This window comes from Pan troglodytes, chromosome 13 (genome assembly GCF_028858775.2).
Source record: "Pan troglodytes isolate AG18354 chromosome 13, NHGRI_mPanTro3-v2.0_pri, whole genome shotgun sequence".
NCBI lineage: Eukaryota > Metazoa > Chordata > Mammalia > Primates > Hominidae > Pan > Pan troglodytes.
The window spans coordinates 92573832-92600045 of NC_072411.2; the positions used below are offsets into that span (position 1 = coordinate 92573832).

The window sequence follows — 26214 nt, forward strand, 5'->3', positions numbered from 1 at the left end:
TTCCCTATAAAACATCAGATAAATATTTATTCTGACATCAGCAGTTCTACTGTGCAAAGTCACAGTACTGAGAAAAGGGACCTCTGACAACTTCCACATCATCTGTTATCCAGGGAAACAGTCTATTTCTACCCTGAAGTGCCTGTACCAAACCATCATATTATTTTTTAAATCATTCTGAACTAAACTATGGTCCGAGCAGCAGAGCGGGACTTACTTGCTAGGAGTGTGGAGTCTGGAGACGACCAGCCATGAGGGAAAGTCGGGTTTTCGGCAGGCCCGGCGCAGCTCCTCCAGAGCGCTGTTGGTTTCAGCATCAGCTTGCTCCCTGTACTCGTCTTCCGTAAGATACTTCACCACCAGCTCTTTTGATGTAAACCACTGCTTCATTTTCCTAAAACATGGCATGTGGTTGCAGGATTACTTCCTAATTCAATCCTTAAGATTTACAAAAATAGGCCAGGCTCGGTGGCTCACGCCTGTAATCCAGCATTTTGGGAGGCCTAGGCAGGCGGATCACGAGGTCAGGAGATTGAGACGATCCTGGCTAACAAGGTGAAACCCTGTCTCTACTAAAAATATAAAAAATTAGCCGAACATGGTGGTGGACGCCTGTAGTCCCAGCTACTTGGGAGGCTGAGGCAGGAGAATGGCGTGAACCCGGGAGGCAGAGGTTGCAGTAAGCCGAGATCGCGCCACTGCACTCCAGCCTGGGCGACAGAGGGAGACTCCGTCTCAAAAAAAAAAAAAAAAAAATTTACAAAAATACATTTCTTAGATGGTAACAGTAATAATACTTCTTAACTTCCTCTATATCATATCTATACTTTTTTATTGCTGTTATCATGACTGAGGTATAGAGAACATGTAGTTTGGGCCTAATAGTGTATTTCCCCATTTCCTGGACTATCATAAATAATGTCCTAAGGTATTTGAGAATCAATTTCTGATACAGATGTTAATTGTATTTTTCTTCCTCGGTGATTTCTAATCACAGAGGCAATTAAAAGCTTGTTTTGTTTTGTTTTTTTATGCTTGGCCTGTTGATTTTCTTGGGCACTAATAGAAGCAAGCTTTTGAGATGTCCTTTTATGCAGACCCTCTAGAACACTGACCATTTACTCTCCACACCAAGAACCTGGGAGGATTTGTGAGATATCACTTCCACCTAGTGGTGGTGATTCTAATCCTAGAGAGAAAGAGCAAATATTGTACAAAATTTATAGTAATTTTTCCTTTATTACATGACGAGTGGATCATGATTAGAACTTTCTTTTTCCAACCAAGAAAATCCTAAATCTCATAAAATGTAGGAATCTAAAAATTTAGGAATCTAAGACTCTCATAGAAAGAGTAACAATAATAAGGTTTTTAAAACATTTGTTTTGTTTTATTTATTTTTTAAATTAAATTAAATTTTTTTTTTTTTTTTGAGCCAGAGTCTCGCTCTGTTGCCCAGGCTGGAGTGCCGTGGCACAATCTCAGCTCACTGCAATGTCCACCTCTGGGATTCAAGCAATTCTCCTGCCTCACCCTCCTGAGTAGCTGGGATTACAGATGCACGCCACCACACCCGGCTAATTTGTGTATTTTTTAGTAGAGATGGGGTTTCACCATGTTGGTCAGGCTGGTCTCAAACTCTTGACCTCATGATCCATCCACCTCAGCCTCCCAAACTGCTGGGATTACAGGCATGAGCCACTGCGCCCGGCCTAAAACATTTGTTTTATTTATAATGAGTTTTTAAAAATATTTTGAGGTGGTTTTAAATTTAACCAGAGATTTCGAAATATAAATGAGCATCAGAATTATTAGGATATTTATATAATATATATTTAAGTATATATATATATTTTTTCTTGAGGGTTGGGACTGATAAATCTATTATCTTTTAAAGATCTTATAGTTGATGAGCTAGATCAAGGAAACAGTGATATAATCTCCTTCTGCTTTTCTGAATACCTGTGCATGGTTTCCCTGAAGGAAAAACCCTGGATGCTGAGCCAGAAGACCTGGACATAGTCCTGGCTTTGAGATTTATTCACTATATGAACTTGGGGAATTCCTTAACAGTTCAGAGCCTCACTTTGCTCATATGAAAAAAATTAAAATGAAAGCAATAATATCTCCCTCATCTACTTCATAGGTCACTGTACAGGTTAAATGAGATATTTTGTGTAGGGTTCTCAGCACTGTAAGTGGCCTATAGTAGGTGTTCAATAAGGATAATCAAAAGAGTAGTTACCATATACTATTAAAATATAAGTAAACAGCTCTTTTGCAACTAGAAAGTACTATACAAAATAAAGGTATTATTTCTCTGGTGTGTTATTTAACCTATAAGTTCCTGTTTCATTCCCTAATTCTTTATATAATTATTCACTAGCAAAATTTTAAGTTGAGGAAGTTATAGTACATTTTGATTATTATAGAACACAGCTAGTGCACAAAAGAACCATTGTGCAGAACACACTCTGCTCTTGGCAGGGAGCTGGATGGTTAAAGGGAAGGAAGAAGGAACTCTATCCTGACTTCCTCAGGCCACAAGCCTGGCAAAGGGCCAGGGACCTGGAAGATGTTGGGGGACCAGCCTCACTGACAAAAGACCTCTGGTGTTCCGAGTCACTGTTTGCCTCGGGCAGATGGGGCAAAGAGAGACCCAGTCAGCATCAACCCTCCAACCCTGCCCTGCTGCCTTTCAGCCCCGCCAGCATCTTCTGTGTGGGCTCCCTGTCCTGTCAATGGTGCAATTTTAACCCTGTGATATTGCCACACACACACACAGTCACCCGTTCCATAAACTACCAGTCACCATAGTGTCCTTCCTCACAGCCAATTTTACCTCTTGAACATTTATTCACTCCCTCTTCTAGCCTTGGTCTCATGGTCCTACCCTAGGCCCTCATCAGCTCTCACCTGGACCACTGTGATGTCTGATAACTGTTCTCCTGCCACAGGGGCCTCCCCTTTATATCCACCTGCTGTGCCAGAAGACAGATGGGCCACATCCCACCAGCCAATGAGTATTTATGGTCTCTGGTGTGATTTTTTGTTTGTTCAATGTATTTTTATTTTTAATTATTTTTACTTTTAAATGCCAACATTTAAAAATCCTGAGATTTCACATTCTAATCGTAATTCCCATTTCCAACTTTTCTAGAAAACCAGCAGATCTGGCAATACAGGACTCATATTCCCACACATGAGCAATCAGCTCAAGCTGAGTGGTAACAGCCCCGTTTTCAATGAGGTTGTTTGCAGAGTTTCCCACAGTCCTCCTGGTTATTGCTGCCTTACCCCTGCTCAGCATCACTCACCATAGTATCTGCCTGGGTCCTAAGCAACTGGTTTGATAACTGCTGTAGAGGCAGCAGTCAGAGTGGACCAACTAAAATGTCTCATGGTTAAACCCCACTGTGTACAGGACTGGACTAGATTGCTTAGCATGGCTGCCATGCATCTGGCCCATGCCCATCTTGCTTGCTGCACTGACAGCACTGCCTGCCTCCTGATGGTACCAAACTGGGCTTTCTCTCCATCAGGAAAGCCCTCCGCATTTATTCGTCTGGTTATTTTTATTCATTCTTTAAGATTCAGCGTAGTAATATCTCCTCCAGGAAAGCTCTCCTGGCTTTCTCTATATACCCTTAGTTCCTGGGCAAGTCTCCATTTTAATACTTAAAAGAGATAGAAATGTATGCCTATGTCTAGCAAGTATACCTCAAGGGCAAGAACCATCTCCATCTGTGCACCTGACATGAAAACAGCTGCTCAGACTCAATGACTGAGGAGAAACATAACAAAGCTGTCACAATAGAGGTTACTTCATTTTTCTTTTTATACTTCAAAGGCCGTAAGCCTTAACTAAAAACCTAAGAGAAAAGAAAGTCCTAAATACAAATAATACCTTTCAGTCATTTATGATTCATTTCTGTTTCCTAATTCGTATCTCATAAGCACAGCTGATACCACTAAAGCAGTCTTTGACTCTAATTAAAGAAAATGTTGAATAAAAGAAGATATTTTAGGTAACCCAGAGTCCAAGTACTTCTGCCACTGACTCTAGTGAATTCTGAGTGAGCTCTAATTACCTGGTAATTGGTGGTACAGCTCTCAACGATTAATGAAGACTAGCCATGAAGATGGGATCAGATGCTTGGAGCTCTCTACCCCTACACCCCCAATCTTGCTCAGAATGAAATCTCCAGATCAAATGTAATTATGAGATTAACATGATGTGTGCAAACACTCTCCCAAATAATAAAACTAGAGCTCAAAATGTCAAATTTGCTGGGGGAAAAAAATGATACATACCACCTCATATAACTGCATGCTCTCAGTGGGTAGTGCAGACTCCAGGAGGACATGAGGAGGATTATGGCTGCATAGGCAAACTGAGGCACGGCCACACCAGCATAGACCAGAACCAGGGAGAGGAGCCGCAGCATCCACATCAGAAGACTTCTGCTCCTGTCGTCTGCAAGGGGCCCATGCTTGTAACAAACAACAAAGCTGAAAAATCCAACTATCAAGACATAGCCTGGAAAAGTGGAAGAGGTAAAATAATATAAATTTGAATTTGAGACATTATGTGAAAAACCTGGCAGAGCCTTGACTTAAAGGTAAAAACTATTAGAGAACCTTAATTTTTGTGTTTTTTACCCCATAAAGTAAGGTTGAAAAATGCACATAGGGTGTTATTCCTTCCATATGAGATACTAGGCTGACTTTCGCAATAATTTGGGATGTACACTCATTATTATGATGATACATAAGTATGTCTGTGTTTTAGTCCAGCACCCTGGCTGGACTAAAATGTTATCATGGTTACTTTGGTCAGGAAGAAGTCATAGTTGTATGTCACCATTGGCTACAAACCCTATTTTTTATTTTTACCTTCTTGTCATAAAAGGAAAAGGTAATTTTACAGTGGAGGGAGTCACCCTCTGAATCCAATGTTCAGTCTCATCATTACGATAGTGAGACTATAAGCTATTCTGTGTCTCTGGGTATGATCCAAGGTGAAGTGCCCATCACCTCTTAGGTATTCTATCTTAAGTGTTTAATTTATATCTAACCAAGCCTTGAAGTCTAATTTCCAGTTTACAGAAAATACGCAGAAGAGAAGAATATGTTAAATTCTATCATAAAGGGGTCATCAGATAAATCTAGAAGGTGGAGATTCTACAGGACAAGCTTGGTTTCTTTAGCATATCACTATGATGAAAAAAGAACTGCTACGGATTAAAAGCAATTTACAGGACAAAACAGATACTAAATGTGGTTCTGGACCATATCCTAGTTTATATAAGCCATCAAGAATGGGAAATTTTTTCATGGCCTGGGTAATAGATGATTTTATGTAATTATTTTTCAGATAATAATTAACTGATTATATAGGAAAAGCCTCTTGTTTTTCAGAGAGGAATAGTGCAGTATTCAGGGGAGCATACCATGATATCTGTAATTTAAAAGTAGCACAAAAAGAAGAACGAGCTAAAAATATACAATTTTCAAGTAAAACAACTTAATTGCTTTTGTTTTGAGGGAAGTAAACTTATGTGAGAAATTTGGTGCTAAAGGTTAGGAGAAAATTGATTCTCTCATTGTCCATTATTTTCTAGTTAAAATAAACAATAAAAACATTTATTTTGTAATGTAAAACAAGGAAAATAAATGGTTTCTTAGCCTCTGTGTTTCTGAAAAGTCAAGTTTTCATTAGTAATTTATAGTTAGGATTTCTCACCTTTCCTAATGAATACTTACGGGAAAGAAAGAAACAGCCACTTTTCAGAGAAGCTTTTACATTACCAGTTAGATGTGGTTAGAGCTTAACCACAATTCAGAAGCACGTGCATTCAAAAGGGACAAACACTTTTTTTTCCTCTTTTGATCATTACTACAGAAAACTAAGAAACATGTCATAGGGAAATCATCTAAAATGAGATCTAAATGAACTGAAATCAACAACAATGGGAATAAGATAAACAAAATATTATTTTTAGTAGCACCTTTCGTTAGTTCAAAATGAAAATTTAGATGTTGGAGAGAAACATCTATCAAAAGAAGGCCTCTAGTTGTACATCTCAGTTTTACCAATCACAGAGCATATTGTTTTTCTATTTACCTACCTAATACATATATCCTGTTTTCATACCACAGCCACTTCAGATCTTCCATCAACTGGCATACAATATAAACTGAGGCAAACCAACAACCAACCATTAGAGCCCAAAAGGTGCTATACTGTGTGTGGAAGAAAATAAATGACACATTTTTTGGTTCATTCACTCTCATAAAAATAAAAGCAAACAAATAAACCTTTTGTATTAGAAACTCCTACATCAAACTGATTTGAAGTCAATTTAAGAAACTCCCTAGGGTCTTAAGGTGTGGTCCACAAATCAGCAACACCGACATCACATGGAGCTTGCTGGGATGGCAGAGTCCTAGGCCCCACTGCAGACTGCTAAATCAGAACCTGCATTTCAACAAGATTCCCATCCAGCTTGCATGTACACTGAAGTTGGAGTTATAAGCACTGTTATAAAGAATAAATTTATCTTAAAATAATGCTGCTGTTGCAAACTTTAATCAATGTAACTGCAACACTACCAACATGAATTATTTATTTATCCTCAACTAAGTTCAGTGTGTTATTTTATTGAAGGTGTAGCCAGGCACGGTGGCTCACGCCTGTATTTGCAGCTCTTTGGGAGGTCAAGGCAGGCAGATCGCTGGAGCTCAGGAGTTCAAGACCAGCCTGGGCAATATGGTGAAATCCTGTCTTTACAAAAAATACAAAAATTAGCTGGGCATGGTGGTGTGTGCCTGTAGTCCCAGCTACTGGGCAGGCTGAGGCGGGAGGATCACTTGAACCCAGGAGGCAGAGGTTGCAGTGAGCCAAGATCATGTCACTAAATTCCAGCCTGGGCAACAGAGCAAGACTGTGTCTCAAAAAAAAAAAAAAAAAAGAAGGTGGGTTGGGGAACTAATAATAATAAAGAAATTCCCAGATGTAGCAGTGCTGTTATTCAAGGCCCCAATGGTTCAGCATCATGAGATTCCCAGCTCTATAAAGATAATAGAAATTTTCACTCAATATAGAAATAGCTTCCTATCACTCAAGAAAAACACATTACCGAGAAAGCAAAGGGGTCTCAAAAAAAGTATCATGAAAACTTAATACTCAGCTAAGCCTACATATAGTAATAAATAAAATCAGGAACTCCAGAAAAAGATACATTTTAGAGCCAGTTTACATAATGAAGAAACATAATTTAAATTAGAACCTATCATAATGTGAATTAATTTTGATTAATTTTTCATGTCTGTAAGATCATGATTTCCATTTTTTACTCATTTTCACATAGTATGCCTACCTTCGGAATGAATCTTTTCACCAACAGCAAGACAAAGACTAATGTCATTAGAACACCTAGCACAGTTCCCGAGGAGTAATAGAAAGTAGGGCTTCTGTCAAGATAAGCAGATAAAAGCCATTTAAATGCCAAACAGCACTTTGAGTATGAAAAACATGTTTAACCTGGCAACATCAGTAATAAATAACACTAAGAACAAAAAACTCAGATGGCAGCTCTCATTACATCCTATACTCTTAAAAAACAAAATGGGTACTTGAAATTTATGGTAAGTTGCTTGCCACTAACTCAAAACAGAATGTCTGAGGTATTTTTCATATTCAGGATCTGATCAGACAATAATTACTGAACACCTATCATGTAGCAGGCACTTTTCTAGGTTTTAGAAAGGAGAAAATTAAGGCACCAAAAAGTTAAAAAATCTTCCCTAAGTCAGTATCTGCTCAGTGGAGGATTTGGGATTACAGCCCAGCTCGTCAGAGTCCAGGCTTTATTCTTCATGGTATGTATGCATCATCTGGTTTATAAAGTTCATGGATGACATTAAACACACTTGGTAATACTATAAGGAAAAGCTTCAAAATGAACAATGTTAAGAATAGCTGACGAGTGTTGGGTACTAACCTAGAATCTACAAGCTAAGAAGTAAAATATTGAAAAAAAGATTTCTTTCTCATGAGAGAATTCCAAGAAGCAAAACATCAGAATAATATGTTTCTCAGATGAGAACATGTCAGTAATAAAAAAGAAAATGATAATGTTTCTCTAAGAGTCAGAAATTTGCTATATTCAGCCTTCTGTATCATGGTCATAAATCTAGTAGGTGGCTCTAATGTAATAGAGCAAGGTGTGTGGACCAGAAAACCAGGGAACAAATCTCTAGCCCTGATAAGAACTAGTAGTGTGATGAAGGATGTTGCTTTTCTCATCTATAAAATGAGAACAATAATACAGAGCTTGCATAGTTATCAAGATCTAATAAAATGTTAACACATAAAATATGTGAAAGCACTTTGTAACATATACATATCACACGATAAAAATAACTGTTACTGTTTTCAAAGGGCTTTCCAATACCATCTTCAGACCTATTGTTTGCAAAACCTAAAGTAAGAACTACAAATGCACAATAGTGTGAAAATACTTAGCATGTGGTCAAAAATGATCTAAATCCCTTTTCATTCACAAAGTTAAAAACATAAAAAGGAATACTTACTGACTCAGGGTCCTTGCATAAAAGAAAAGAAAAACTCCTGCCACAAACACAAGGAAGAGTTTGAAATCCATGACTGGAGTAAAAAAGACACACAAACACATAACAAAGATTTTTTATCAATGTAATGTTGGTAAAAGAAGAAAAAAGTCAATTTATTGAAAAGTTACTCCAGAAAAACTGAATCCAGAAAGTCAAGTATAATAAAATCGGACTTACTGTTTCGATTCACATGTATCATATAGTTAAATATCTTCTTGACAGGCTCCACAGAGAAGCACACAGTCTCCCTGTATGGATTGATGATTATGGTTATTTCGTTAGATTCCTTTGGTATCCAAAAGTTATGAATCACACATTTGATAAAAGATAGAATGTTTTCTGGATATTGGCAATTATGTCTTTCTGCGATATATACAATTCTGAACATGCCTGGACTGGTAATTTTCACCTGTAAAACAAGAACAAGCAAATCCATAAACAGAATAACTTCTCTTTTTTGTTTTGGAGACAGGGTCTCCCTCTGTTGCCCAGAATGGAGTGCAGTGGCAGGATCTCTGCTCACTGCAACCTGTGCCTCCAGGGCTCAGGTGACCCTCCCACTTCAGCCTCCCAAGTAGCTGAGACCACAGGCACATGCCACCTGCCCAGCTAATTTTTGTATTTTTTGTAGAGATGAGGTTTCGCCATGTTTCCCAGGCTGGTCTCGAACTCCTGGGCTCAAGCTGTTTGCCTGCTTCAGCCTCCCAAAGTGCTGGGATTACAGGCATGAGCCACTGCATCCAGCCAAAACTTCTTAAAAGCTTCTTAAAAACATGAGCAGAGGAGTAAAGATAACTCAAAGTCAGCTGAAAAAAGAATACTCAAATGCGCAGGGTAGAGTTCTATGTTCTGATCCCAGAGGTGGACTCAAGAGATCTGTATTTAGTCCAAACACACGCTGAACCACAGACATTATTCAAAGTGAATGCTTCTCCCTCCAAGCTGTGGCTGATTTAAGTCCCTCTTCTAGCAAGTTATTGTGGCCAAGAGACATTAAAAAGGATAAGAAGAATGTACAGGCATACCCATTTTATTGTTTTACTTCACTGTGCTTTGCAGATAGTGCATTTCTTACAAACGGAAGGTTTGTGCAACTCTGTGTTAGGCAAGTCTACTGGCACCATTTTTTCAACAGCATGTGCTCACTTCATGTCTTTGTGTCAGCATGTTTTAGCAATAAAGTATTTCTTAAATTAAGGTATGTAGGGTTTTTTTAAAGATATAATTCTATTGCACCCTTAATAGACTAACAGTATAGTAGAAACATAACTTTTATAGGTACTAGGAAACCAAAAAATTTGTATGACTTGCTTTATGGGGTATTTGCTTTATTGAAGTGTTCTGGAACCAAACCCACAGTCACATTATCTCTGAAGTATGCCTGTAATCAGTGGCAAACTATATGAGTAGGCATAGTTTGAAAATAGGGTTTATATTTACACCATTTTCTACTATGATTAAGAAAAAGCACTTCCTTTCTCTGGATCAGCTGAGCATCTGTAATTCAGGCTTCTCTCACCATGCCTGCTAAAGGACCAGATCCCAACCTCAGGTCCTATTCACATCACACAACAAAGCACTAGCTACAAGCCGATGGTGACAACCCAGTGGTCATTAAATGACAATTTTGCTGCTGCCTTTGTCTGTCCTTTTCTCTATTCCTCTTCTTTTTCTAAGAGTAGGGCAACCCTGAAAAGGGGAGTAAGAGCACCAGCTTTGAATCTCAGGCATCAGGTAATATCACTCACTATCTATCTACCAACCCCTGCATTTCTCTTTGACTTTGGCTTCTGGCTCACTGTGGCTCTCTCTTCAATACCACTTCCTGTCATTCTTCTTAGGTATTTCAGTATGTACAATATACACACCAATCCTTCCAGTATCCTGACCTCTCAGTTCCTGGGACTCCTTTCCTCTTATGCTCTTGTCCTCCCTACCTCAGCTCATCACTCCATGGCCATATCCTGGACCTTGTCAGTACCAGACTGCAGCCCCTCCATACATTGTGTTTCATTCATCTCACTGTGTGACCACCATCTCCTATCTTTCCAGTGTACCCATCTAGTGCCCCAATCCCACCAAGGATCTGAACATCCTTCTCCTGCTCCTTACCCTCCTAATATCCTCAATCTCTTTTTAGCCGCCTAAACTCCATGATCAATTATTATACACCATTCCCTGGCACATACCCTTGACTCCTTTGTACCCCTCTTGCTTTGTCATGCTCACTTGCAAAATCCAACTCTCCACCATTCTACTCCTGCATTTGCATCACCAGTGTGCTAGAGAAATGCACACTGGTCTCACTTCAAATCCATGACTGTGAACTTAAGAGAGGGACATGAAAGTTGCAGTCATTCATACCACATATTACTATTCATTCATTCTTCCACCCTCTGCAACAAAGGATTTCACAACTTCTTCCTCAATACTCAACACCTTCTCCCCATCCTCTTCTCCACTGTTGATCCTTCCTGCTTCACTGAAAATGGAAGAAATCAGAAGTGAATGTCCACCAGCTCCTATCTGCAAAGCCACCTACCTGTCAGCACCTGCAGGCACATGCTCTGCTTCCTTCCTGTGGGGAGGAAATTTCTTCCACAGAGGAAATTTACAGGCTCCATAAAGGTAAGTCCCGACTTGGGCACGGGATCCTATCCACGTTTGCCTACTCAAGGACATCCCATCAGCACTTCTTCCCTCTCTACGAGATTATTTCTCTCAGCATACAACATTTAAAAAAGAAGAAACAACCTTCTGTGGACTCCACTTTTCCCTCCAGCTACCACCCATTTCTTTGCTTCTTGTTGCAATAAAATTCCTTTAAAAAGCTGCCTGTGCCTGCAGTCTCTAGTTCCTCTCCTTCCATTCTCCCTTTAATCCACTTCAATCAGGATTTCATTCCTAAAAGGCCACCCTGACAAGGTCACTGGTGCTTCCATGTTGCTAACTCAAATGCCCAATTAATTCTCAGTCATCTTATTTGACCTGTCAACAGCACTTGGCATTGCTGATTATTCCCTTCTCCTTATTATACTTCTCCCTAGGGCTTCCAGGACATCTTCATTGTCGCTCCTTTTATTTCTCCTCTGCTTGCTCCTTCCTTCTCCCTGAACTCTTAATATAAGACTGACTCAGGCTTAGCCATTGGTCCTCTTCTCTTCTCCATCTAAACTCACTCAGTTTCATGGCTTTAGGCACCATCTATATAAATATGCATCGCTAATTACTTTGCAAAAAAAGACACAGGAAAGATATACCAGAAACTACTTAAACTGATTGTCTACAAGGGTTGGATAGGAATTAATAGAGGGAGGAGGGAAAGTGACACTTATCTGAAAATACCTTTGTATAGAGTTATAACTTTTAAGCCATATTAATGTTGTAGATACTTATAAATAATGATAATAACACAAACATAAAGATGGAAACAACAGACAACTGGGGACTTCAGAAGGTGGTTGGGAGGGAGAGGGGCAAGGGTTGAAAATCTACTGATTGGGTACTATGGTCACTAGTTGGGGGATGGGTTCAGTAGAGCCCAAACCCCAGCATTACACAATATATCCATGTGACAAACCTGCACATGTACCCCCAAATCTAAAAAATTAAAAATTAAGAAGGTTTTTTTAAAAAAACAAAATCTCATTTAAAAAACCCACTATGATCTTTTCTGAGAATAAAAAGGTAAACAAAACTTGTAAACCAAAAATAAAATTCTAACACCCCTGACCCCGCCAACTATCTGAATGAAACCCTGTTCTCGGCCAGGGCACTCCAAAGCTAACCTGAAAAATTGGTTCAGGCTATGCCAGGAAGCAGGGGTTGGACATGCCCCATTATGCCCTCCTCCCTTTTGGAATTCAGGAAAAACCAACCAGCATTTAATATCAATACAGACCTTAAGTCTGATAAGAAGCATTTATAATCTATTCTCTCTAAAGCCTGCTACCTGGAGGCTTCATCTCCATGATAAAACTTTGGTCTCCGCAACTACTTATGATAACCCAGACATTCCTTTCTATTGATAATAACTCTTTCAACCAATTGCCAGTCAGAAAATTTAAAAATCTACCTATAACCTGGAACACTGCACCCCTCTCTGCTTCAAGTTGTCCCGCCTTTCTGGACCTAACTAACGTATACCTTAAATGTATTTGATTAATGTCTCATGTCTCCCTAAAATGTGTAAAACCAAGCTGTGCCCTGACCACCTTGGGCACATGTTCTCAGAATCTGAGGGATGTGTCACAGGCCATTGGTCACTCATATTTGGCTCAGAATAAATCTCTTCAAATATTTTATAGAGTGGCTTTTTGTCAACAAACTAAAAAAATAAAATAAAAATGATAATAAAATTGACCATGATGGGGGAAAACCTTGAAATTGAAACAAATAAAAACAAACTATATTTTGAATGAATAATATAACCAGACTGAAGGGGGAGTGGATTGGGATGAATTAACCTAAAATACACAACCTCCGAAAAAGATTTTAAAAAAACACTATAAATAAATATTGAACTCCTGTTACTAGGTTTGTTTTTTGTAATGGTATGACTTACCAATTCTGTAACTACTTTTAGTGTATTCTGGGATTAGGCAAATAAATAAATATATTTGAGGATAATGGGAACCAAGTTTCTCATTATCAGAGAAGGGAATTACAAATACAAAAACTGGAAAACTAGCATGAACCCTGTGGTATTGGAGATCTCAGAACTCACGGTTTCTAATAGGTAGATATAGATGTATGTGCAGGCCTATGGGTGTGTATGTGTTTGTACACACATGACGATATGCTAGTAGCAATGAACACACCTGTTGACTGTTCCTTGGAAAAAAAATGTACGATTCCAGAGCTGAGTCTATGAAATTACACACGCCTAGAACATCTTGTTTGTTAGAAAGTAAAGTAGTGCTCAAAAATGCTAGGCACATGGCAGAAGGACACAGGAGCTAGTTTGAAGGGGCCCTGACTGGCTAAATCTAGGACAATTTGAGTATCAAAATAAATAATGAGAGTAATGGATTGTAGTTTCCTGAAATAACTGGCAATTTGTGAGACTATATGGATATAAATAAATACATGGGAGGAGGAAAATCTCTTCTTTATAGTAGAATGCCAATGAATGTAAATGGAATAATGGTGCCAGGCGCAGTGGCTTGCGCCTGTAATCCCAGCATTCTGGGAGGCTGAGGCAGGCAGATTGCTTGAGTCCCAGAGTTCAGTAGACTCATGGGCAACATGGCAAAACCCCATCTCTACTAAAAATACTAAAAAAAAAAAAAAAAAAGTCAGATGTGACGGTGCACACCTTTCAAGTAGTCCCAGCTACTTGAAAGGCTGAGGTGGGAGAATCACCTGAGCCCGGGAGGTTGAGGCTGCAGTGAACCAAGATCGCACCAATGCACTTCAGCTTGGGCAACTGGAGTGAGTCCCAGTCTCAAAAAAAACAGGACAGATATAAAAAATCAACATTTGATAAATATCATCATGATTATTGATTCAGTAAAGCATCATCAATGAATGATAAACTAAGGGAAGAAAGTTTGATGAGGAAGAGGTTATCTACACAGTCTCAAATCATCACCTCAAAATACTCATTAAAGGGAAGAAAACAGTAATTTTAGTGGAAGAACCTGACAAACACTACCTTAACCATGTGATTAAAGTGGTGCATATTATCAGCAATGGTATCAATTGACATCAAATGCTTGCTGATACAATGTTCCAGCTATTCTCTCAGCCTAGAACACCCTTCCCCCCAGTACCTTGTTGGTTAACTCACTCCACTGAAATCTTCCTCAAATGTTACCTTCTCAACGAGAACTACCCTGGCCAATTTGCTCCCACTTCTCTCATCCCACTGATATTACTCTACATTTTCTTTTTTCATAGTACTTACTAGTTTTACCATTTTCATCCCTATTTTATTTATTGTTTACTATTCCCCACCCTAGATAATGTAAATATCCACAATGGCAGGGATCTATTTTGTTCACTGATGTATCCTAGGAGCCTAGAAATAGTTCCTGGCACTTATAAGGTAGGTACTCAATAAATATTTGTTAAATGCTGAATGAAGGAAAGTACTAGGCAATTAAGAGCAACTGCTATCTTGGCCATATTTGGGATAAGTGGTTATTCCAGAATTTCTATTTGGAGGGGCTTTGGATAGCAATTGTGGAAAGTAGGAGGAACATGTTGTCTTAAGACTGCCTGAACAGCAGGCATGCTGTATACATTTAGATAGTATATTCATTGGGAGTGGCTTGGGAGGGGCTGAGGGAGAATATGAAGGAGTTAGTGTCCTCTTCTCACACTGCTCACCCATTGAACCACTGTGTGTGATCCTCAAGTCAGCTTTCATAGTGATACACAGATCTGTGTCATACCAAAAATACTTTCTATTCCTGAAATGGTACATTTCCTGTCCCCAGGACATGGTAATTCTCTGTCCCTAAGACATGATTTAAAAGTAGGCCCTTACCTGCATAGTTGACCATATGTATTTCCACTCCACTTGGGAATTTTGATTGTAGCAGTAACAGTCTGACTCAGACGTTCTAATTAAATCTTTTTCCTTCAAAGCTTTACACCTACGAACTGAGAGATGGAAAAGGGAATACATTTTCTAACTGTTTAATTGCCCAGAATCTTTTTTAAAAAAAGTTTGCAGGGAGGTAACAGTAGCAGTTTTAACGTTCTATGGCCAATAAATTCTCCTATATGATAATTATAGTCCTTCAGTGTTTCCAACCAAGGAGGAGACAGATAGAAAATACTATAGCCCAAGTGTCAATATTTATGACATTGGAGGGCACTATAAGAGCACAGAGAACAAGTACTTCTTCAATTCTGAAGCAGAAGGCAGAATTATGGGCACCTTCCCAGAAAAGACAAAAATATGAATAAAGGGCTGAAGGGCAAGGTAGAGGCAATAAGACAGAAACTAGGAGGTGGGAGTGGGGGTGGGCAGAACCAGCAAGTATGTACAGAATCATGAAAATGAGATAAATTATGGAATTAATTCAGTTTAGAGATATTGGATTCTTATATTGGTAAGGGAGCATGGATGGAAGGTATAGGGATACAAGAAAACATTTGAACACCTGTAGCTGGAGTGGTAAACCATGGCTACTACTATACCATGTGGACTCCATCTTGAAAGCAGAGCATTGGAGGATTTTAGGTAAGTATCAGTCTCAGCAAGAAACTATTGACACTCAAAAGGATTTAACTGAAAATAGTTCAGTAAAGATATGGACAGGGTTAAGGCACTAACAATAAGGCACTAACAATAAGGCACTATGAAGTTCCTAGGCACCAACAAGAGCAGGAAGCTTTCAGCAGCCCAAGTCCCAAAATGGCAAGGAGGATCCCATGTTACTGGAGTCATTGGAACTGGGAAGACAGTAGTCTAAAGGAATGCAGTCACTGCCAGGACTCCCGTGGAATGCAGGGTGAAGGTATGGGTACCTCAACCTGTCTCTCCTGCTGTCCCCTCAGTGCTCTGAATCAGCCAAACCCAACAGGAAGACAGAGGGCAATGAAGCCCATATAATGCAGTCCACAGAGGTTAGCTTCCAGGCACTAAGCGGGGAAGAGAAGGGCTGAGAATAGATGTACAGCAACAAACAGGGAATACCAGCTCAATAAGGAAGTGACAGAAACACATTTGTATTTTAGAAAGAATATTCTGTAAGTAGTGTGCAATATTAAAGAACAAAACTGAAAGCAGAAGAACCACTAAGGAGGCCACTGAAGCAATCTAAACAAGAAATGGACTAAGAGAGGCGGGAGAAATAACAGATTAGGAAATTAAATCAACAGGCTTTACAGATTCATTTTATCAAGGAAAACAAGAAGATGATGTAAAGGTTTCTGATAAGCGGAGAGATAGTGAGGCCCTTTACTCAGATAAGAAATACTAGAAAAAAAGCAAGTTTGTACAGGGAAGTGGGGTGAGTTCAATTTCGGATATACTGAGTTTTCATTGGTGGGATTCTGTGAAGATGGACAGATCTTCACATCTCCAGCAAGGAGAAATTTGGCTGGAGACAGATGTAGATACCTAAATATATATGTATGTTATATATAATGTATAATACAACTCAACATAACTGAGAGAAAGAGAGATATATATTAACCCTCTGTGTTACAGAGGGCTAATGTAAAATGCCACAGGAAAACTAGAAAGTAATGATGTTCATTTTCTTCTGTGGTCGTTGCTGTATTTGGATTTGAAATGAAGTGGAATGAAAGTCGTAAGTTCTTCCGGATTCAAGATAGAGTGTCACCTCCACATCTGTTCTTTAGGAAACAGGAACAAAGAACACTTATGGGTACACAAAGAAATGGGCTTTACGTCCAACCCCTGACTCCTTTAAGGAAAGTGTGGTCAGTTGTTCCTCCTGAAAAACCTGAAATGAAGCTAGAACAACTTGCTACACCAAAGTTGGGGAAGGACTGAGTAACCAGTAACTACTAGTAAACAATCACATCCATGTAGGGAATAATACTGAATATGCTCACACAAGTCCCTGGTCCTGGCCTGAAATATCCTTAGCATTAAGTTGGAGAAAAGTGAAGACAGACTTGGGGAAAGGATCCTGGGAATGCTCGCCATCTCCCAGAACACAACTCCATAAAAGGGAAGGTTTTCCGGTGGCCACATGAAGCAGCAAAATTACACAAGGACCCAATGTATTCAACTGTGACAGTCAAATCAGTCATCTTTACTCTTCACATTATGATAAAATGCATATGTTTCTAAATATATCAAGAAATTTGCAGAGTTTGAGAGTCCAAGATGCAAATACAAGAATCCAGGTGAAAAGCCAGGAAAAACCACAAGAAGGAACCTCTAGAGCAAAGGTCCCCAACCCTGGGGCCAAGGACCAATACCAGTCCATGGTCTGTTAGGAACAGGGCTGCAGGAGGTGAGCGGTGCGCGAGGCGAGTAATCATTACCACCTGAGCTCCACCTCCTGTCAGATCAGCAGTGGCATTAGATTATCATAGGAGAGTGAACCTTACTGTGAACTGAGCAACCTAGGGATCTAGGTTGCATGCTTGTTATGATAATCTAACTAATGCCTGATGATCTGAGGTGGAACAGTTGCATCCCAAAACCACCCCCAACCCCACTCCTATCCTGTGGAAAAACTGTCTTCCATGAAACTGGTCCCTGTTGCTAAAAGGTTGAAGACTGCTGTTCTACAGGCTCTCTGTTAAATACAGGATACTAAAAATGAGAAACATGCTCCTGCATGGTGTGTCCATGCACAAGAGCCAAAAAAAGAATTCACAACCAAGGCTATGAATACACAAAGCAACTAATGCTGAGGCACATTTTTGAGTATATCTGAGATGCAAATGACTTCTGGCCAAGGGCAGCATAGGGGGAAGTGCAGTCCCAGGGATATCAAAGGGCTGGCAGCTACCTATAGAAAAGAAGAATGTCAAGGAATGTAGTATATAACCTGGAAGATCCTGAGCAACTGCAATGAGAAGACATGAGAACACATTAAATGCTCCCAGTTAGTAAGCAGCAGAGGTGTGGGGATCAGATCTCTGGATTCACCTTGTCATGTTCTGCCTTTGCACAGCCTCCTCGGGGGGGTCTCTAAGCATGGCTAGAGTTAATAACTTTATACTGGGAGTCCTCAAACAAAAGTGATTCCTACCTATCGTTGGAAAGGGAGTGCATTCCAGCAGGGCAGGTGAAGAGCATGAAGTCTCAGGTACACGGACCCAGCAGCCCAAACTATGATAAGAATGTTTACTTCCAGACAGGTCTTTCTTCACCACCCATGTGCTCAATGCTAGATGGGCTTTTCTTGTGGGTGCCTCCAAAGGTCCCTCACTGCAATTCTTCTAGTGAGTGCTGCTACTTCAAGGGCTAAATCAACTCTCATAGAACAGTTCCCTTTTGTTAATGGTCTGAGGAAATAGCCTTTTGGTGGGGCCTGAGTTTTGCAATCAAATGCTCTCTTCAAATAAGGTTCTTTCCACTTGATCCTAAGACTGTCTCCTAAATCATTCCAAACCTGGAGCTCTTAAGAGCAAGATGATGCAATTTAAGTATAGTGTATACTGCAGTTTCAACATAAGAATAAAAGCTTCTCTCTTACCCAAGCCACATTCCTCTTGCACTAGGATGATGTAATAGCCTTCTATCTAGCTGGTCTCCCTGCTTCCAGAATTGCCGCCCCTCAACTACCATGTTTTCCCCTACAACCTACTTTTCAATTAGCAAATAGATCTTTTTAAAAACATGAATTGGGCCCGGGTACAATGGCTCATGCCTGTAATTTCGCTTGAACCTGGGAGGCGAGGTTGCAGTGAGCTGAGATCGCACCACTGCACTCCAGCTTGGGCGACAGAGTGAGACTTTGTCTCAAAACAAAAACAAAAACAAACACAAACAAACAAAAACATGAATGGGAACCCATCATTTACCTGCTTAAAACCCTCCAATGGTTTCCTTTTACACCATTAATAAAATCCCCCTCCCTTCCAGGGACCTGAGTGCCTCTATGACCTTCCCTCCTCCACCTTCCCTCCCAGCCCACTGCTCCAGCCACAGCTGGCCTTCCTGTCCTCAAGATGCCAGCCAGCCCCCACATAAAGTTTCCTCAGTCTGCTGCAACCTTCTTCTCCCAGATCTTGGCAGAGCTCATCCCTTCCAATCACTGATATACTCTATCAAATACTCCCTTCTCAGAAAGGCCTTCTTTGACCCCACTGTCTAAACAAACACACCCCAACCACTTCCACCTGCTTTATTCTTTCTTCATATTACATATATATTTATTAGCTTATACTCTGTCTCTCCATGAAGTCAGGGACATTGCTGTTTATTACTGTAACCCCCAGAACTTAAATATTTATCTTTTGTGTGTAGCTTGTGGTTCAAGAGGACTAGTGGGTTATTTAGGCATGTGTGGCCTACCGATGGAAGTCCAGCCAATCTTTGTAAGAGCCTGGCCAGGAATAGTCAGCACCGTAAAAGAAGGTGCACTCTGGCCCTCCCTTGAAACCACCTGATGTAGTAGGATGCCCTTGCCAGCCTGTGCCACTGCCATCCCATTTACAGAACTGACAAAGCATGGGGGCCAGTCTGGAAGCCACAGGCTGCACTTCCCCCTTGCCCTACCCCATGGCCAATACATCCATAGCTAGAGGGTTGAGTACTGTAACCCTTAACATCCTCTGGGCTGGGGATCATCTTCTTGCCCCTCACTGGATAGAGGAGGTCAGAAAGAATAGGTGGCATTAAGCTTCTTTTGTTTGACTCATATATGATACTTCAGTGTATTCTGGGTAAGGGATCTGCCAGTTAGAGGAAAAGAACTTGTTCTGCATTTCCCCTCAGTCTTCAACCAGATTAAGGACAGCATAGAAGGAAGGAGGTTGTCCTGACTGTTCATGCCTATAGACACGCTAGTAAAAGCATGTTGCAGTGTTTTCCCTCGAATTCTCCAGAGTGGCCTCTGGCTTTTGAGGTGAAGCTGATGTGGAATTTACACAATCCATGAGATTCCACAAAGTGTCAGTGCTTCATGGTGTCCTCTGGCTGCCCTTTTTTCTTATCACCTCTCTCCCGAGGTGAATGAGTCTCAAACAACCCACACAGGAATTCCTAAATATCTAAGGGACCATAAATTCAGCCATAAGAAGCCACAAGCCTAGCTTCAAGTCAGTTCATTAAGCCACGGGCTATTTGGACTAGGCAAAAGACAGTGATTGTCACAAGACTGTTATCACAGCTGGCCCACTGTTCTCTCTAGAGAGAACAGATCTTCCAATCTTAGATTGATTATAAAGGCTGTATCTTTCTTAGGTCTCTCCTCCCTTTAGCAATCTTCTTCTAGAGCCATTTCACTGCTCAGTTTCAATCATGTCCAATGGAAACAGGAAACAGAGCCAGTTTGACTGCTTATTTGAACTCTATGGCTAATCACGCCCTGACACTGAAGGCTATGAAGCTGCCTGCATGTCTGCGGGTTTCATTTATTCATGAGGCCCCAGTTATTGCTGGTTAATTCTACTAGGATAGAACCTCCGGTAGCAGATGTAGGCAAACTCAAACGTATCAAAACAACAATGGGCCAGGTGCTGAGGCTCATGCCTGTAATCCCAGCACTTTAGGAGGCCAAGGCAGGTGGATCACTTAAGGCCAGGAATTTGAGACCAGCCTGGGCAACATGGTGAAACCCTGTCTTTACCAAAAATAAAAAATTGGCCAGGATCATAATTCAGTCTCAAAAATAAATAAACATTTAAAAATTAGAACAAAAACAACAACAATCCCTTTACAATGCAATCCAGGAAATGAAACAGAATTTCTAGGAATTTTTAAAAATCTAACAATAATCATTCATTTGGTCAAAAGGGAACAATACCTGCCTAGGGAAAGCTACTGCTTCTACTTGAGGCTGAGGTATTTAATATGTCCGTACCCTGGAAGGTGCTCCATAACCTAGGTAATCACTTCCTCAAGCCTGAATCAGATCGGGAGAAAGATCTGGAATTGTAGGCTATCCCAGGTTTGCCTCAACCCTCAAGGACTGAGGAGTATCTGTGGGATCAACCCTGAATGCCATCCTTACTATGGAAAGACAGGTTTCTAAGCCCGGAAGGGCATCATTTTCCTTAACTTCTTGCAATCCTCAGCAGGCTCTTAGATCCTTTCAATTAACCTGACTTCTAGAGAACAGTATATTTCTGGATAGTTGTGCCCAAATTTCTAAGATGCTACAGGAGGCATTAATTATTTACATTACCAAAGGATTCAGAAAGTCAGGGTTCCCTTAACCAATGAGATAGATTCCTTAGTTCATTTTAAATACCACTCAATTTATGAATATTCAATTAATCTAATTTTAGAATTACATATCTAGTATAAAAAAGGGACAGCTACATATCACCTAATTATAAGCTCAATTATCTCCTTTGTAGTACTTTTGTCATTTATTAGTTTTCCTAAATGTAAGTATATGTTTAAGTTAAAGAGTTGAGTCATATATACGGAAAAAAAAAAACTCAGTCAAAACATCAGAAAAGAGCAGGTAGTACTTAAACCTACTTACAGAATATGCTAAAAATAAAAAGCACAAACACCTCAAATCTTAGCAGAACCTAACTCCCAACACAAAAATATCTCACCAATGTTCCTCCTGAAAACTGACATGGCCCTCATATACGGAAAAAAAATATCTTCAGATGAAACTAGAATGGAATCATAATATAAACACTTATTAAATTATATGACAAATTTCCCCATTTTCCCTATAACTGTTTTTCTTTGGGGACAAGGAAGGGGAGGGAGAAGAGTAGGAAACACAAAAAGCAAAAAACCAACAAGTCTTAACTTGTGAGAAGTCAAAGGGACTCAGGATTTTTCTTACTATTTGTTTTTTGTAAATACACATTTTCAAAGGTGTTAACATGAGGCACCAAAGTGATAAAGGTAACTATTCTCTTAACCTCAGTTTTTTTTAACCTGAATATTCATCTTTTTCTTTCTCCAAGAATATGAGAATGAAACTGGAATTAGTATATACTCATGCACACTCAGGTCTTTAACTTCAAGTTCAAATCTTCACAGATGAATCTTAAAGCTGTGGTGTCAAATGGACTGTTATAGTTTAAGCCTGGAAAGCCACTGACAGGGCCTGAACTTCACCTCAGGACAACACATGGTTTCTAGGGACCTCACTAACTGGGTGAAAATTATGGGAAACTCTTGAAGTTTCTCCTCTCAGTCAGACAACTACCTTCTCCTCCTGTGTCAACTGTCTCTGACTTTCCTCCAAATAGAGTGACAGAAAGCTGGGGTTGGTCTGAATGTTCTCCATTCCATTGAAGTGTGTGTTATTCAAGACAAAATTTTAGAACAGGAAGGCACCTTAAGTATCACTAATCCAAGCCCCTCGCTTAAAGGAAGTACCAGCTGTTTCCTCTCAGGGTCCTCAAGAAACCATAGACTTTTAAAGAGCAGCTATGGTTCTTAAGCCTAGTCTAATCCAGGGCTGCCAACAGTGTCACTGGCACACTACCAGATGCTGGGCGCTTCACAGTCCGTATTGGAAAGCCTACCGGAATGGCAGGCATCCCTCTAAGGCTACAAAAGTTGCCATTCTTCTTAGCTGTGGGCTAGTTTTATCAAGTCAGTGGGTATCCTGCATGTCTCAGGCAGAACAGAAGCTCCAATAAGTATTTATGTGTGTCTTTGATTAACAAAGCAGAGAAGCAGGCTGTTACTATTATACTAAATGCGGTAACATAAAAACTTGAAAAACACCAGGTTCACTGAGGTGAGGAAAATACTGGAAACTCTTCAGTAAAAACATCTTCATTTTACTCAAGAGAAAACTACGGTCCATAAAGACTCTGTGCCTGGACCAAGGTTATACCACAAGTTGTGGCTGAAGGTAATGAGTGGTCTAGAACCCAAGGTGCTGGGTGCTGGTCTAAGGCTACTTCTGATTTTCTCGCTGTTGCCATGCCCAGAAACCTTCCTGCTTAGACAGATTTGTGTTTTATTTTTTCACCAGCATAAAATTGATGTATTTCTTACTACCAAGCCTTTGTTTTCTCATCTGTAAAATGGGTATAAAATGGTGCTTTCCCGCATAGGGCTTCTATGGGTATTAAATATGAGCGATACTGCAGTTAAAGCACTTACAACACTGCCTAGCACATACTGAACACTCAAAAAATTTCTCTTCAATGAAAACTGGAATCCAACACTTCCCCAACATATAACTCACTGCAAGATTCCCTCAGTTGGGAGCTGTGGCAGAATCTGATAATGACCTCATCAACATCCAGTCTCTCATTCATCCTTAGATAAAAAAACCGCGGTATAACCGGAGGGAGGGCCATGCCCAGCTAAAAGAATACACTTGGCAGCCTCCCTTGAAACCAGGGTAGCCAAAGCAAGGAAGGGAAGTTGGTAGACAGTGCACCCAGGAAATCTTTTAAAAGATTTTATGAGGGGAAAAAAAAAAGAAACAGAAATGTGAAGCTCATGGTAAGTTAGCGGCAGGTCTGGAGTTGGAACTCTAGGTTTCTGGCTTCCCCAGGTGTCCTTCCCAGATCCTTCCCCAGTGTGCCAGCATCTTAAGCCCACTCCGTGGCGAGCCCCTAAAGCTAGCAGCCGCTACCAGTTCTTGCTTCCTGTGTGCCAGGCATTGTGCACACGAACACCACAAGAACCTTGTGAGGCGTCATTACCTGCCGCTCACGTGGGACCGTTATGTTTACTCGCTCAAGGTCACAACAGCCAGTCAGGGACAGAAGAATTTTCGCTCCGATTCTGAAGCTGAAGCTGTTACTTTCTCTAGTCTTGAGACCAAAGGAATGCGAGATAGTGAAATAACAAGGATTTCAACACGCATTGATGTACTGTACAAAAGGCCGTGTGCTGAAAGTCTGGAGACTAGGGTCAGCTGTGCCAGTGACAAGCTGTGTGACCCTGGGCAAATCAAAACCTCTCTGAGTGTCGGTTGCTTCTGTAAAACGAGGGAATTGGGCGACTGGATCGCGCGGTTGCTTCTAATTCTAAAATTACAAAATGTCCAACTGCCAGGAGAGAGACTACGGAAGCCCAATAAGACAGGAAGGGCGGGCGGGGCCTGCCCGGGAGACCCCAAAGCGAGAAAAGGGAGCGCCCGCCCCAGTGGGCCTCGCGGTGCCGCCCGGGCCAAAGAGCGCGCCCTCAGGGCAGCCGCGAAGCCGGGGAGCGAGCACGCACGCGCGCGCCGCCGCCGCCGCCGCCGGTCCCGGGTTACCTGATAACGCTGCCGCCGCCGCCTCCCCGCGCACGGCCAGTGTGGCCAGGGGCGGCAGCCAGAGCAGCAGCCACCACCGCCCCTGGCGCGGCCGCATTTCGTTAGGGGTCAGCTCCGTGCGACCCGAGCCCTAGGGGACCGGCTCCGCCGCGAGGAGCGGAAGTGGCGCGGGGGCTCAGAGAAGGCGGAGGGGGCGGTGAGGCCCGAACGCGGGAAAGGCGGAGACCCCGCCTCCCCGGGGCGGAGGGAGAGTTGGGCTCGTTGCTCCAGCCTCCGCCCGCGGCCTCGGGGAACGGCGGGCCCAGGCCGGAGGAGCTTTCGGTGGCGCGACCCCGCTGGCATGCTCCCGGCCTCGGCCTCGGCCTCCGGGCCTCCAGCGCACGCGGGGCGTCCAGGGCTTCATCTTCCCCTGGGGACCGCCCGGCAGTGTCCCGCTGCCCTCGGCGCAGGGGTGGGAGTTGCAGAGACGAAGAGTCGCTAACCCGGAGTGTTTCTTAAAACTTGGCTGACCTGTGACCTGCGGATTTGGAGGCTGAATTCTCCGAGCACCTGTGAGTGACAGCCCGTGAATGGGAAGGTCCTTCGGCAAACGCCCTTTTTGTGAATAAAATACATAAAAGCCAGTTTCTTTATTTTACCTTTCTGTTTATCTTTTTACTTTCATTTGGTAACAAGCAATAACAAATTGGAAATTTGGCCGCTTAAATAACACTGACTTGTATGTCTAATCTCGGACACGGCATTTCAGAGTACAGAGGGGCTCGTAAAATGTTCCTTCACCAACATGACAGGGTTCTCTTAAAATTACCTTATGTTAAAAAAAAGTTTCTTAATGTAATAGATATATTTTTAAATTAACATATAACCCGAATGATCTTAATACTGATAATTAGGAGATATATATATATTTTAAAGAACATTCCCTCCACAGGACCTGGAACCCATTAATTTGACTCAATATTCCATACTTAACTAGGACAGTCTTCTCTAATTCTGGTCTTTTGGTGAGATATCTTAGAGAACCCAAAGTAACAGAAATTATCCTGTTAAAAATAGATAAGCCTCATTTTTCCTAAAAGTCTGAGTAGGATGGACTAGGCTTTCCTTGCCCTCAAAGAAAGGTTTAACCAACTGCCCTTAAGCACTTGGCACCATGTGTACACCATGTATGGCTTTTAAAAAGTTAAGAAATTTCCTTGTAAGGGACTCTTCAGAGGGATGGTTTTTAAAAATAAACCATCATTACTTGAGTGAAGCCTGTCTTCAGAGAAACAGCAGAGCCCTGATCCAATTCTTTCCTGTATTCCCAGGTGCGGTGTGCACTTGCTTCTTGCAAGACAGCTTTTGTACCTAACCACATTCATTTTGATTTGGTTTAATTTTGGATGGCACTATGGAAAGTAGCTAAAATAAACAGGTGGGTTGTTGAATGATGAATGTATTTTCCTGCAGATATATCTGTTGGAGAAACAAAAGGGCAGGCAGCAATGTACTAAATATTTAAAGTGCTATTTATATCACAGATCCTTAGTAAATATCTGTAAAGAAGCTATATTGAAACACCACATTTCTCTCTATAAGCAATAAATATTTTTCCGGAGATAACAAGAATGTTAGGAGGTGATAGTTCTGTCACAGGGGGACAATCATGAAATTCCACTTAACCTCTCCAAACTTTGCTTCTGTATGAAAACCTTATCCACTGGGGGAAGGGCAGGAAGCTTTACCACCAACAGGATCCTGGCAAAGACCCCCTGCTTCTGGAGAAGAG

At 41.1% G+C, this 26214-nt stretch overlaps 1 protein-coding gene and 1 long non-coding RNA gene across 7 annotated transcripts in view; one reads left to right on the forward strand and one right to left on the reverse strand.

Moving 5' to 3' along the window:
• NEMP2 (nuclear envelope integral membrane protein 2) overlaps positions 1–24641 on the reverse strand; it is an 89597-nt gene extending 64956 nt beyond the window's left edge. For 4 of the 6 annotated variants that reach the window (XM_009443886.5, XM_009443885.5, XM_063791383.1 and 1 more), the window contains exons 1-8: positions 24444–24582; positions 15131–15246; positions 8815–9046; positions 8599–8671; positions 7383–7476; positions 6132–6246; positions 4315–4540; positions 218–394 (exon numbers count right to left, since the gene is read on the reverse strand). In XM_009443886.5, coding sequence (XP_009442161.1) covers positions 218–394; positions 4315–4540; positions 6132–6246; positions 7383–7476; positions 8599–8671; positions 8815–9046; positions 15131–15246; positions 24444–24540 — 1130 coding nt within the window. In that variant the 5' untranslated portion in view covers positions 24541–24582. Of the gene's footprint in view, positions 1–217; positions 395–4314; positions 4541–6131; positions 6247–7382; positions 7477–8598; positions 8672–8814; positions 9047–15130; positions 15247–23886 lie in introns of all 6 variants that reach the window. The other 2 variants (XM_016950209.4, XM_515991.8) reach the window with 2 other exon arrangements.
• A 207-nt stretch (positions 24642–24848) lies between these two features.
• Positions 24849–26214, forward strand: part of LOC107973869 (uncharacterized) — a 35207-nt gene continuing 33841 nt past the window's right edge. The window contains exon 1 of the long non-coding RNA XR_008546849.1: positions 24849–24994. This is a non-coding gene — a long non-coding RNA (uncharacterized LOC107973869). The remainder of the gene's footprint in view (positions 24995–26214) is intronic.